The sequence below is a fragment of the Mirounga leonina genome, unplaced genomic scaffold (genome assembly GCF_011800145.1).
Source record: "Mirounga leonina isolate KUSES-001 unplaced genomic scaffold, KU_Mleo_1.0 Mir_154, whole genome shotgun sequence".
NCBI classification, from domain to species: domain Eukaryota; kingdom Metazoa; phylum Chordata; class Mammalia; order Carnivora; family Phocidae; genus Mirounga; species Mirounga leonina.
This window is the reverse complement of record NW_023270389.1, coordinates 37211225-37224454: the sequence shown is the minus strand read 5'-3', so window position 1 is coordinate 37224454 and position 13230 is coordinate 37211225. Positions and strand designations below refer to the sequence as shown.

The following is a 13230-nucleotide window of genomic DNA, read 5'->3' as shown; positions in this document are numbered from 1 at the left end:
AGCTGTGATGGTCGTCCTCTTATGGAGACTGAAGGGTGGCTATGAGGTCAGCCTGGAGCCACTTCCGGGTGGAATCATCTTTCTAGCCACTAACTAGTTTGTATCTTTGATGTCAAATGAAAACTGAAGTTTGAAAAGGAAAAAAAAATTCAAAATATTTTTTGTTTCAACCATTTAATTTCAATTCTAAGGAAAACGCTTCTGAATAACTTGGACGAAACTGTTCTGAAGGACTGTATGAACGTCCTTCAGATGTTTTTGCAGATATGATGATTATTCTTAGTCATGTGAAATATACAAGTTTCATGTGATCCTAATTACCTTTCTTGCTTCCTAAGGTTTAAACTATGTACCTAATTTCTTTTCCTGCCTGAAAGGTGCTTTTTTTTTTTTTTTTTTTAAGAGTTATTCATGGGCTAGGATGGCCCTGAAGAAGAGCTACTATCTTTGTTCTATTTGCCACAAGAAAATCCTGATTAGGATTTATAGTCAAAAGAGATCAGCTTTTCCAAACAATAGGTGATAAACTTTTTAGAAGGAAACGGTAGTTATTACCCTCAAAAGATGGGTTGGCTCAAGTAGAATGGTTACTGCCTGCCTGATGTTTGAAATAAATGAGAAGAAAGTGATTTTTAGAAGATTATTTTATATATGAAGTTCTCCAAAAGAGGTGATCACTTAGGCAGTTTTGTAAATGGTGCTATATGCTACCATCTCTAAAATATTTACTGTCGCAAGGAACAAAATATTAATAGTACTGAGCCAGAGGCATACCCATTATGTGAGCTCCCTCTGACCAAAAAAGAACTATGCTGAACTTTAAGCTACCACTCTGTTAAAATGGGCAACTTAAAACTACCAAACTGTTGTGCAAATAGCAGCTGAAGAGTAAAGCTCACTATGGAAGCCCATCTGGACAAACGATTTTCATAAATACATAGATCAAATTGTATAAATCTGGCATAAATTGTATTTCATGATGCAGATGCTACCAGACCAATGAAGTCACAGGCTCAGAATGCGATAAACAGGATTTATAATCCACATTAGAACTGTCATCTAACCAACCAGTAGGGGAAGTTTTCTATTTGGAAATGAGTTTGAGCATTACAACTTGAAAGTCTCTAATTTAACTGACTTAAACATTATAATTTTAACTTAGGCAAGATACCTTATTGGACTGAATCACATTCAACTAACCTAAAATATATCAATAACCTGGTAATTAAAGATACCACATACCTTTGTCTTTCAGCTTTGTATGAGCTAGTAAGGTCATCGAAGAGCTTGCCATTCATTTCCATTAGGGTTTTCAGCACATTGTATACCAGTGCCACAATGGTCCTAAAATGAAAATAAGCAGTGTTGGGTCACAGGAAACGTAACATTATCATCCCTAAATGGTGGCTGATTCACTTAATCCACTTTAGAGATGATAAAGTACAAGAGGTTTAATAGTTTGCTCAAGGTCACATAGACAGTGGTGACAGAGATGATTCAAAATTCACTTCTGTCTTCTATCATGCTTAAATTCTTAAAACGTTAGTTACCTTCATGTCTGCTCCACAGTCTACTGTCTCAAGCTAACAGTATTAAAAGATGAGAAAGAGCTACCTACCATAACTTGTAAGAAAAATAGAAAGTAGGATAAGGATGTTACTGAGGTTAGAATACATGCACAATCTGAACATTGCTAACATGACCTTAAGCACTTCAGGTTCTCCCTGGGAGAGTGCTAACCCGTAGAGGTTTGTGCATCCTCTGCAGATGCTGGGTTGGTCTCCCCAATGGGTTTGACCACACAGTTGTGCAGAATGTCACACTAGATAGTCCTCCCTTCAGGAAGATTTGTAATTTTAAATTGAAACTAAGAGCTTTATAAAACTGTACCAAGTACACAAAAGAATAGAACTGTGATGCTAACCTTGGAATAAGCTCCAAATCTCTATAGGTTTCATGTATGAGTTAGATCGAAGGACAAAAAGCACAAGCACAAGAATAACACAATCAACATAAAAGACACTTACGGATTCCAGTGTTCTTTGGAGATTTTGTACAAACTGCCAAACATAATTGGCAGAATTTTATCAATGTTCTCCTCAATCAAACTAAGAATATATTCATTATTCCAGAAGTACAATGCCCTTTCTGCAACCTAAGAAGACATTTAGAAATGTCAAAACTAGAAGAGAAAAAAGAAATAGTATAAAAATGGCTTTACTGGAAATATCATACCTGAAAATGAGAACTGGATACACACTTGGATATCTGCTTAAAAAGGGGCTCTTCAATTTTTTTGAACTGTGTGGGTTCAATGACATCTAAGATTTCTTCAATTTCTCCTAAAAACATCACCTAGGTTAAAAAAATTTTCTTTTAAGAGACATAACATAAATTACACGGTGTTAACATAGAAAACTATAAATGAGAAGGTTAACTGGCAAATTACACAGTGGGCAAAATTAAGGTCTTGATTGTATATACATTTTACTATAATGTTCAGCTATCCCACCAAGTCTCTCTCAATCCCCAAAAGACCACTTCTTGCTCAGCAGCAGTGACAATACAGCCAGCCCGAAGAAGAATTTTTTTTTTTTTAAGGTTTTTATTTGACAGAAGGGGTTTGAGGGAGCAGCAGAGGGAGAGAAGCAGGCTCCTTGCTGAACAGGCAGCCCGTTGCAGGGCTCGATCCCACAACCCTGGGCCCAAGGCAGGTGCTTAACCAACTGAGCCACCCAGGAGCCCCAAGAAGCATGGTTTATAATAAAGCCCTAAGATTAAGAAATTTTAATAAAGTTGTACTGTTTTTTTGAACAAAACCTACCTCTTTCTGACTGCATGTTTTTGGCCAAAATTTCAGCAGCCCTCTGATCACCTGCAAAAAAGGAAAAGTTTAGCACAAATTAAGCAATGAAGTTTGTTAACCCCAGGAAATTTTTAGCAATTGTGATTATATCAATATTCATTCTGAGGTAGATCAGTATTATTTAATATTCAAGTGTATCCCCAGATTTTCTGCTCAGCTTTATACTTTTATAATAATCCAACAAATATTTATTACCTTTGTACCAGATACTATTCTAGAAGCTAGGAACACAGTGATGAACAAGACAGATGAGATCCCTGATTTTCCATTAAACATAGAAGTAATTTTATTTTTTATTAAAGATTTTATTTATTTGAGAGAGAATGAGAAAGAGAGCACATGAGAGGGGGGAGGGTCTGAGGGAGAAGCAGACTGCCTGCCGAGCAGGGAGCCCGATGCAGGACTCGATCTCGGGACTCCAGGATCATGACCCGAGCCGAAGGCAGTCGCTTAACCAACTGAGCCACCCAGGCGCCCAACACAGAAGTAATTTTAATAGTCAGTGCTACTTAAGAAAATAAAGGAAAATATAATGACTGGGTGGGGTGAGGGAGGGAAGTTATTTTAGGGAGAAACTAAGGAACGAAGAATTCCTGTTACTTAAAACCATTTGAAGCATGAGAAAGCTTCCCGCTTTATTTCATAGCTAGCACCATCTTGATAACCAAAATACAAGGAAGTGATCATGAATTTAAGTGAACACAGTTGCAAAAGTTTGTATTAAACTGAATGTTAACAGTGTATTAACAGAACACTACTACTTGCCCCCTTATGCCTTATTCCAGAAATTCGAGTTCAAGTCATTAGTTTTTAAGTTAAAAGGGAAAACTATATGATCATCTCAAAAGATTCTGAACAGTTATTTGATATGTTTGACTGACTATATATTCTGATAAAAATTAGTAAGCTAGAATGAAGAGAATTTCTCAGAAACCATCAGCAATCATCTTACATAATGATTTCTTCAAAATACGCTGCAACCATCAGGGCCTGGTACTTTTGTGGAAATACATTTTTGTTAAGAAACTGGAACTCTTAATTTTTTTTTTAAAAAGATTTTATGTGACAGAGTGCGCACAAGCAGGCGGAGTGTCAGGGAGAGGGAGAAGTAGGCTCCCTGCTCAGAAGGGAGCCCAACGCAGGGCTCGATCCCAGGACCTTGGGATCATGACCTGAGCTGAAGGTAGATGCTTAACCAACAGCCACCCAGGCGCCCCAGAAATATATCTTTGATAGCCTTTTAGGTTATTTTATAGTTGTAGTCCAGTTATATTTTATAGCCTGGTTTAGTAATAAACCCTCATTCAAATTAAAATTGGGAAGAACATTGTTCTGGGGACAATCCAGTAAGTTAAAAAGGATCTGATGAATAATCTCGGACAGGAATACCAGAATTATACTTATTTAAGTATGTAAAAGTATATAATGATTATATACCCCCTAATTTAAAAAAAAAACTGGGAAATTACTGAACTGAGTAGGAAAGTTCAATATGTGGCCAGATAAATATATAAAAATCAATACCTTTATAAAACAAAGTGTAATAATAAAAGATGTGTTTCATAACAAAAACTAATGTACATAAATAAAATTTGCAAGAAATGTTTACTGATCATGAAACACTTCAAATACAAGATTCAGTATCATACATTTTTCCTACATTTAATGTAATTTCAATCAAATACCAACTAAATAACTTTCTGAAACTAAAAACATTTATTCTAAAATCCATAAATGTAAGCAAATAACCAAGAATTTTTTTGTGGGGGTAGGGGGAGAATTAATGGAGTGGAACCCCCATTACTGATAACAGCAACTAAAACAAGATAGCACAGAAACTGACAAAAAGATATGAAATAGGGATGCTTCGCTGGCTCAGTAAGAGCATGTGACTCTTGATCTTGGGGTCATGAGTTCAGCCCCACGTTGGGTAGAAAGCTTAAAGAAAACACGGGAGGTATGAAATAGAGGAGTATCTACACTCATGTGTAAATGGGGTTTAGTATAACAATGGTAGCATTTCAGTTCCATGGGAAATAGATGAATTAGCCAATTAAAGTGGTGGTACTTGGACTGTTGTCTCACCATTTAGAAAGAAAAAATTGTGGCTCTGTTGATAGCCAGACTCCTAAAATGATCTTCCATGATCCATACCTTCCTGAATTCACAGACTTGTGTAATCCAATCCCCACAAGTTTGGCTGGCCTAGTAACTTGCTTCTAGCCAACAGAATGCGGCCAAAGGGACAGAATATCACTTCCATAAGTTACAAGAGATTGTGACTTACAGCTTACTAGCAGACTCTAGAGCCTTCTTGTCTTGCAAACTTTGATAAAGCAAGCTGATATGCTGGAGAGGCCCACATGACAAGGAACTGAGGGTGGCCTCCAACCAAGAGCCAGCTATGAATTTTAGGCCCTCAGTCCAACATCACTTGAGGAACTGAATTCTGCCAATACCCACATGGACTCAGAAGCAGATCCTTCCTCATTTAATCCTTTCTATGAGACCCCAGCCTGGGCCAACACCTTGACTGCAGCCTTGGAAGAGACCTTAAAGCAGAGGACCCAGCTACGTAATGCCTGGATTCGTGCTTCACAGAAACAATGAAATAAATGTTTTTGTTTTAAGCCACTAAGTTTTGTGATAATTTGTTAGACAGCAATAGAAACTAATACGTTTTTTACCCTTGTCACATACAAATTTCAATTTCAAATGGTGTAATGAGTTAAATGATGGCCCCCCAAAAGGTATGTCTATGTCCTCATCTCTAGAATCTATGAATGTGACTTATTTGGAAAATGAGCCTTTGCAAATATAATTAGTTAAGGATCTCAAGATGAGATCATCCTGGATTATCCGGTTAGGCCCTAAATCCAGTGACATGTCCTTATAAAAGACACACACAGGACAGACAGAAACAGCAGCAGTATGAGATTGCAGCCATGCCACAAGCTGAGGAACACCTGGAGACACCAGAAACTGGAAGATGCAAGGAATGGCATCTCCCCTAGAGGATCTGGAGGGAGTGCAGCCCTGCTGCACTTTTGGACTTCTGACCTTCAGAACTCTGAGAGAATAAATTTCTGTTATTTTAAGCCACCAAGTTTGTGGTAATTCACCATGGCAGCCCTAGGAAACTTACTGATGGAATAAAGTTTTTATAGGTAAAAACTAAATCCATAAAATAACTAGGATACTGGAGAATATTGGGGTGCCAGGATGGCTTAGTTGGTTAAGCGTCAGACTCTTATTTTGGATCAGGTCATCATCTCAGGGTTTGAGATCAAGCACCACACAGGGTTCTGTGATGGGTGTGGAGCCTGCTTATTAAGATTCTCTCCCTCTGTCCCTCTACCTACCCCCACTCCTGCACCCCCCACACTCTCAAAAGATTTTTCTTAGCATGACATCAAGGCCAAAAAACCATGATGATGAATAGATTCCACTACATGATTTATTATTATTATTATTTAAAGATTTATTTATTTAAGAGAGCGAGAATGAGAGAGAGAGAGTACATGAGAGGGGGAGGGTTAGAGGAAGAAGCAGGCTCCTCGCCGAGCAGGGAGCCCTATGCAGGACTCGATCCAGGGACTCCAGGATCATGACCTGAGCCGAAGGCAGTCGCTTAACCAACTGAGCCACCCAGGTGCCCTATTATTTTTTTTAGTTCTTTAGGGTAAAGATTAAAAACTATATTCAAACTTAGAAACTCCAAATGGATAAAAACTATTTGCAAACTATTAACAGGAAAATGATTAAAAGTAGGCAAACGACCCCAAAATGTAAATGACCAGTAACTATATAAAAGGATGGCTTAATCCTCGTAGTAATAATAAAAAAAGCATATTAAAATAATATTTCATACCATGTGCCTGGGTGGCTCAGTCAAATGTCTGACTTTGACTCAGGACATGATCTCAGGATCCTGGGATCCAGCTCCAAGTGAGGCTTCCTGCTCAGTGGGGAGTCTCCTTTTCCCCCTCTCTCTCCTTCTGCCTCTTCCTCCATTCATGCTCTCTCTCTCCAATAAATATAAAATCTTTAAAAAATAATATTTCAGGGGCACATGGGTGGCTCATCTGGTTAAGCATCTGCCTTCAGCTCAGGTCATGATCCCAGAATCCAGGAATCGAGCCCCGCATGGGGCTCCCTGCTCAGCAGGGAGCCTGCTTCTCCCTCTCCCTGCTGCTCCCCCTGCTTGTGCTCTCTCTCGCTATCGAATAAATAAAATCTTTTAAAAAAATTTAAAAAATAGTATTTCATACCTATTTGACTAGCAAATTAAAGCTTAATTTTCAGCATTGGCAAGGGTGAGGGAAAAGGCATCTTCAGACTCTGGACTGAAATATTAAATTGTTGAAACATTTTGGAAGGCAACTTGGAATATGTTAAAATTTCTTTGACCTAGCCACATGGTTTTAATTTTAATGATTTTTAAACATTTATATACATGGGACACCTGGCTGGCTCAGTTGATAAGAGATGCAACTCTTAATCTCGGGGTCATGAGTTTGAGCCCCACACTGGGTGTAGAGATTACCTAAAAATTTTTTAAAATTAAATACTTAAAAAAAGTCATATACAGTAAAAAAAAAAATTTTTTTTTGGTGTGCTGTCCTGAGGGCTTTTATACACACATAGGTTTTGATTTTGTTACCACCACCACAGACAGAACACGGAAAAATTCCAATACCCTAAACATCCCCTCAACCAGCAACATGTTTCAACTACTCATGTGCCCATTAACTGAAGATTAAATGTGTTATGGAATCTGATGTTACCAGTGAAAACAATGAAACCAATTAATGTGGAAAGACAGCCACATTATACTGAGAAGTGAAAAAACCTGCTCAGCACTGTCCCACTGTTTAACCTAGAAAAAATTTCTAGGAATATGTTCACCAAAGATGGTTTTTAGGGAACAAGATTTTAAGGAATTTCCTCCAACTTGTGCTTTATGATTTTGTATTGTGTGAACCAAATTAATACACGTTATTTTCATAAACGGAAGTAACAATAAAGTCATTTCCATTTTAGAAAAATAATTTTAATTGAAGATATAGGTACACAAATAATGTAATAAACTAGCCAAAGCTCTGACTTATTTATAATTTGTAGGAAGCTTTGATATGAATACCAGGTTTCTAGAGAATGAGTATGAAGGCTCAAACCCAAGTATCATGGCCATAATTTGGGTGCTGAATGGCCTATGGTAGAAACTGCAAGATCTATGTATCTACAAATCTTTATGAATTGAAAACTATTTTCCTTTGTCAACTTGGACATTTACCTTCCTACCTCCTCATCCTGTTTCTATTTCCATTAACTCAGCTCACATAAGACAGACATCTAGCCATGATCCCCCTCTCCAATCTACTCTTTAAAAAGAAATTACCTATCTTCTCCCCTATCCACCCCATATTAATTTATATTTAAATTACATCTGTCTATAATTCAATTATGAACCATGACTTATTATGTTACGGGTTTTGTCTTAATTCTGAGGAGAGGTACCATGGATTTATATTAAGTTTTAATTCACTTTAGAGGTTTATGTGGTTTCATGTGAATACTAGGCTTCTAATTCTCCTGATTTATCTTTAAAAACTGCTTTTTTTTAGCTGTTTCCAGAAAGATCTGCAAGTCTAAAAGTTCAAAAACTCCAAGTATTAGGGAGTGGAAAAATATCTCTTGTTCCTTTACAGGAAGTTCAAGTTAGAGGAAGAGCACAAAGTTCATAATCTTTTCAAGCATGCCTAAGGATAGCCTAAGTAACTTCATAATAAAATCTTATTTAAATCCTTCAAATCTTTTGCTATTCTTCAAGAACTCTTAAGTTTAAATATTTAGATTTAGGATGCCTTGAAAACATTCTCTCAAAATACTTACTTCACCAATGTTAAAAGGTTTTTTGTTTGCTTTCATACTTTTCTATTTTCTCCCTACCTTTTCTTTTCTTGGATCTTCAATTTTCATAATATTTTTATTCTCTCCTGAATCTTCTCATTGTAGGCAAATAGCAGAATTCAAAGACTGAACTCAAACTTAAGAGTTCTTGAGGTTCAGTTCAACTGCTATGTTGATTCATAAACAACCTTTATTCCAAGATTACATCTGGATCACCAAAGGCAAGGAAATGTTTCCAATCCCTATCATGTGGTTTATCATTAATAAGAGGGAAAATCCTATTTCTAAAAACAAAACTCCAAGGACCCTCACAGTATGTTTTAATTTTAAAAGGTGAATGAAGGGTAGCCAGGGTGGCTCAGTCGGTTGGGCATCCAACTCTTGTTTTCAGCTCATGTCATGGGATGGAGCCCCGAGTAGGGCTCCATGCTCAGTGGGGAGTCTGCTTAAGAGTCTCTCCCTCTCTCTCTGCCCCTCCCCCAGCTCATGTGCACACTCTTTCTCTAAAAATAAATATATCTTAAAAAAAAAAAAAAAAGGTGAGTGAAGAATAAAAAGATTACCAGTGAAGATAATATGCATATAAAATTTCACTGCAGTCATTGGATCCTGTCATCACACATCTCAACTATGATATTTTAATATTAATCGATATTTAAGTTATTCAAGATACAACTTCTAACTTGTGAGAACTCCCCCTCCCAACACTGTTCTTTCAATGCAGATTAACTTAACATTCCTTCTAAAGGACTTTAAAGTATATTACTACTGCTGTTTGACAACTTTACAATGGTATAAAGAAAGGTACAACAAAATGCTACAATGCACATTAGAGACATAAAAAGAAATAGAACACTTACTGGTTCTGTTAGTGTAGTATCCTTCTCCAGGAACTGTACGACACAGTAGGCTAGCTAAAATGTAAGGGACAGTTTATAAATATTAATGAATGAAATAATAGTGATACAGGATTTTTATATTTAGTTAACAAAAAGGACTACCTCATTTTAATAAATTTTACTCTCAATACATAAACACGAATATACTCACTACTGTGTAACTTTTAACCTTGAAAGTAGCTTCTCTGTCAAAAAAGATGTTCTTTTTTCAGGAGTTACCTTCTGAATGTAAAGTGAAGTGAAACAGGACTAAAGCTAACATTATAGTTTTTCAGCATGTTTCTGCACGTATACCTGTACTGACGGTATTATTCTCTAAATACTCATGGAGACTAAAATCACTGTCCAACTATGCTATCTATGCTAGATGGAACATTCTGCAGATATGTGGGACTCATTCAAAGTCGGCCTGGACCAGAAAACTTGATGTTATCTCTCCTATATTTACACTTAAAGTGCACTGAGCTTATTTAATAAAGCTAAATATCATAATACTTCTAAATTATAATGAAAATTTGCCTTGAGCAATTTACAAAGCAAATTGCTTATTTATACCTAAAATTGCTGCCTTAATATTTCTCAATTTCTCTGCCTTTATATCAGCCTTTGAAACAATATTCATTTCATTTGAAATTTGTCTGAAACTTACCTGAGCATGAAACAAAGCTAATCCTTTTGCAGTATGCATAGGAATAAGAACCTTCATTAGAAATTGTTTATGTTCTGCTTTCAGTGGCAATGCAAAGCCATTGATAATACTGGAGGGAAAAAAAGGCAGGGGGAAGGGTTAAGTAGTTACTACTTTATTTCCAAAAATTATATCCATGATCACATAAGGAACAGTGTTCTGCTTCAATCCTGTGTTGAATGACTTACCCATCTTCAAACAAGACTGGTTCCTCTAAGTCATTCAATGATCCCAAAAGAAAACTGGGACTGCCAATTCAAGTCCCACTAAGTAATTTCTACCTTCATTTTCTATAAAGCCTATCACTTTGTTTATGCATTATTGCCTTTATTCTCCTACCTAAAGCCACAGGGGAGTCAGTATCACAATGCTGTTAGAACTTTCAATAGTTTATGAAGCAAAAAAGTATTTTCTGACGTAAATTTTGAAGTTTCTCCTACTTTGCTGAAAGATTTGAAATTAAGAATTTTCTCCATAATCATTCTCTAACTATAAATAGTGGGGGCCTAATCTCAAGTTAATACTGCTGTGTGATGAATAAGGAAGGCAAAATGTTCATGTAAACTAAAAGGCTACAGATTCTTCTAAAAAGAACACATGGATTAGGACTGGCCTATCAATATCTCAACAAGAATTCTTATAAGTTTATCAAAGATTCACAATAGTTTACTTCATTTCTTCCCAATCAAATCCTAGAAATTTCTGAGGCAGTCTGGTAAGATCAGGCATAAAACATGCCACAGCTTCAAAAGCAGGCAGCCTATTCTAAAACAGATGTCTTGCATGGCAAGTACTTTAATATGCTGACCGCTTAAAAGCTATAAAAAGAATTCAGTTGAGAAACTATGTCTTGTGCTCTATATTTAAACTCTAAAATACGAAATAATTTCTCCAACTCCAGCTAAGATTCTAATACATAAAACATTCAAAGTTATTTAACTCTTTAAAAACAAAAAAACTGACTTACCTTCCTAATATTTCAAGGAGTTCAGCAACACCATTGAAATGTTCTGTTTCATATATAAACCTGAATTTAAAATAAAGATAGATATAATGAAAACTCAAACATTAGAAAACTAAACTGAGAGAAGAGGCAGGAAGGTAAAGAAATCAATCCTAAGTGCAACTATAAGAAACGTACAAGCATGCTTCAGGAATTCTTTGTAAACTATTTTGTCCCAAATTAGTTACTTCTTTTGCTAAAACTAGCCACAAAGATAATGGAATATTACTTCACCTGGAATATTTTATTTTACTTAAAAATTTAAAAGAAAGATGGGTTTTCTCAAGGAAATACTTTTCAAAATAGGAAACCTCCACCCATAGGAAAATCCATGAGAAAAAGACCCATATGTAATAAAGCCACTTTTATTCATAGCTTCGCTAAACCTAAACTACACAGGCTGCCTAGCTTTCCAAGATTAGGTTTGCTGTTAAAGCAGGAAGTCATAAACTCAGATGACTACAGGACAGGGAAGGTGTTAAATGAGTAAAGTGGACTTAGGAAAGGAGGACAGAGACCTGCAGAAAGATGCGCTCTCTAGAGGAGACAGCTGTTACTGATTTGATTTCTAATTGTTCAACGTGGGAATGCTAGCCTAATTCTGCCAGATTTCCAATTAAAACAAACAAGCCAAACCTGAAATATGGGTATATTAAAGCTAAATCTCCTAATTAGAAGCAACTACTTGACAGATTATCATTTATAAAATAGTCAAAATATAGGCTCCATATAAATTTAATTAGCTTTGTCAGAAAAACGAAAGTACTTTCAAGAGCAAATGATTTAAATAGTATTTATACATATTTTTTTAAACAAAAAGCTCAAAGAAATAGGTAACTACACAAATTCAATGAATTTTAAACATGAACATTGGTATTACCTATTAAAAATAGTCTTCATTACTACTATCCACTCACATGAGAAGTAGGTTACAAGTTTCTAAAAAGTTATATGCAATCAAGTGACACCCACAAAATATGCTAAAAATGACTCAAATACTATCAAATAGACTTCAGATATTAAAAATTAATCTAAAGGAAGTGGAATAAAAAGAAAACATGGAGGGGGAAAAAAGTGCTGTATATGAATATATGACAAGTTTACCTGAGGAAAATGTTGTTAATTTGTTTTCTGATGAATGCTCTTAATCCAAGAAATTTCCCATAAATTCGGTGCAGAACAGTCTTCAGGAAGTCACGTTCTCTGGGATCTTCACTATCAAAAAGCTCCAGGAGCTTTAAAAAAAATCTGAGAAATTACTTTTTAAAAATAATTGAGCTAAAACTTCTTTATTCTAATTTGATTTAGAGATAAACCATGAAATCTTTAAAACATTTTTTAAAGATTCTTAAAGATTCTGCCTTAGGTTGATTTTATTCTTGCTAAATAATGAAGCTAAAGAAAAGCTTAAGGAGTATTTCTTTTCACTTCATTTCAAAAAACAACATAATAATATAAACCCTTCAAAAAAAAGTGGGATTTTTTTAATTTTTGCCTTGCCACTCATTTTAAAATTCTATCCTATTCTTGACTACTAACCATGGCTCATAATTTTAGAGTGTTGAGATTTGAGAGATTTTTAGTGCTAATAATTTAAAACGACATACAAAAATCTTAAGCTTGCAAACTGCAAGTCATTTATAAATAAATGAAGTTTAAAAAATACACATGTGCAAATGAGTATTCAAAGCTGTTTTGTGGTTTTACACTAAAAATCAAGTCAGCAGATACATGCTAAAAGAGCAAAAATCATTCATGAAATAATGAAATAAACAATGAGAGACCACAGATTTTTACTTAAAGTCACCTTAGCAACCAGCTGCAAAATTTTAAACCAGTTCAAACTGGCCAAATCATCATT

At 35.6% G+C, this 13230-nt stretch overlaps 1 protein-coding gene across 3 annotated transcripts in view; it reads right to left on the bottom strand.

Annotated features, from left to right (window-relative positions):
• PPP2R5A (protein phosphatase 2 regulatory subunit B'alpha) overlaps positions 1-13230 on the bottom strand; it is a 72665-nt gene that overhangs the window by 1520 nt on the left and 57915 nt on the right. For all 3 annotated transcript variants that reach the window (XM_035010499.1, XM_035010500.1, XM_035010502.1), the window contains exons 5-12: positions 12474-12604; positions 11334-11393; positions 10328-10436; positions 9640-9693; positions 2825-2875; positions 2236-2355; positions 2028-2155; positions 1243-1344 (exon numbers count right to left, since the gene is read on the bottom strand). In XM_035010499.1, the coding sequence (XP_034866390.1) occupies positions 1243-1344; positions 2028-2155; positions 2236-2355; positions 2825-2875; positions 9640-9693; positions 10328-10436; positions 11334-11393; positions 12474-12604 (755 nt within the window). The remainder of the gene's footprint in view (positions 1-1242; positions 1345-2027; positions 2156-2235; positions 2356-2824; positions 2876-9639; positions 9694-10327; positions 10437-11333; positions 11394-12473; positions 12605-13230) is intronic.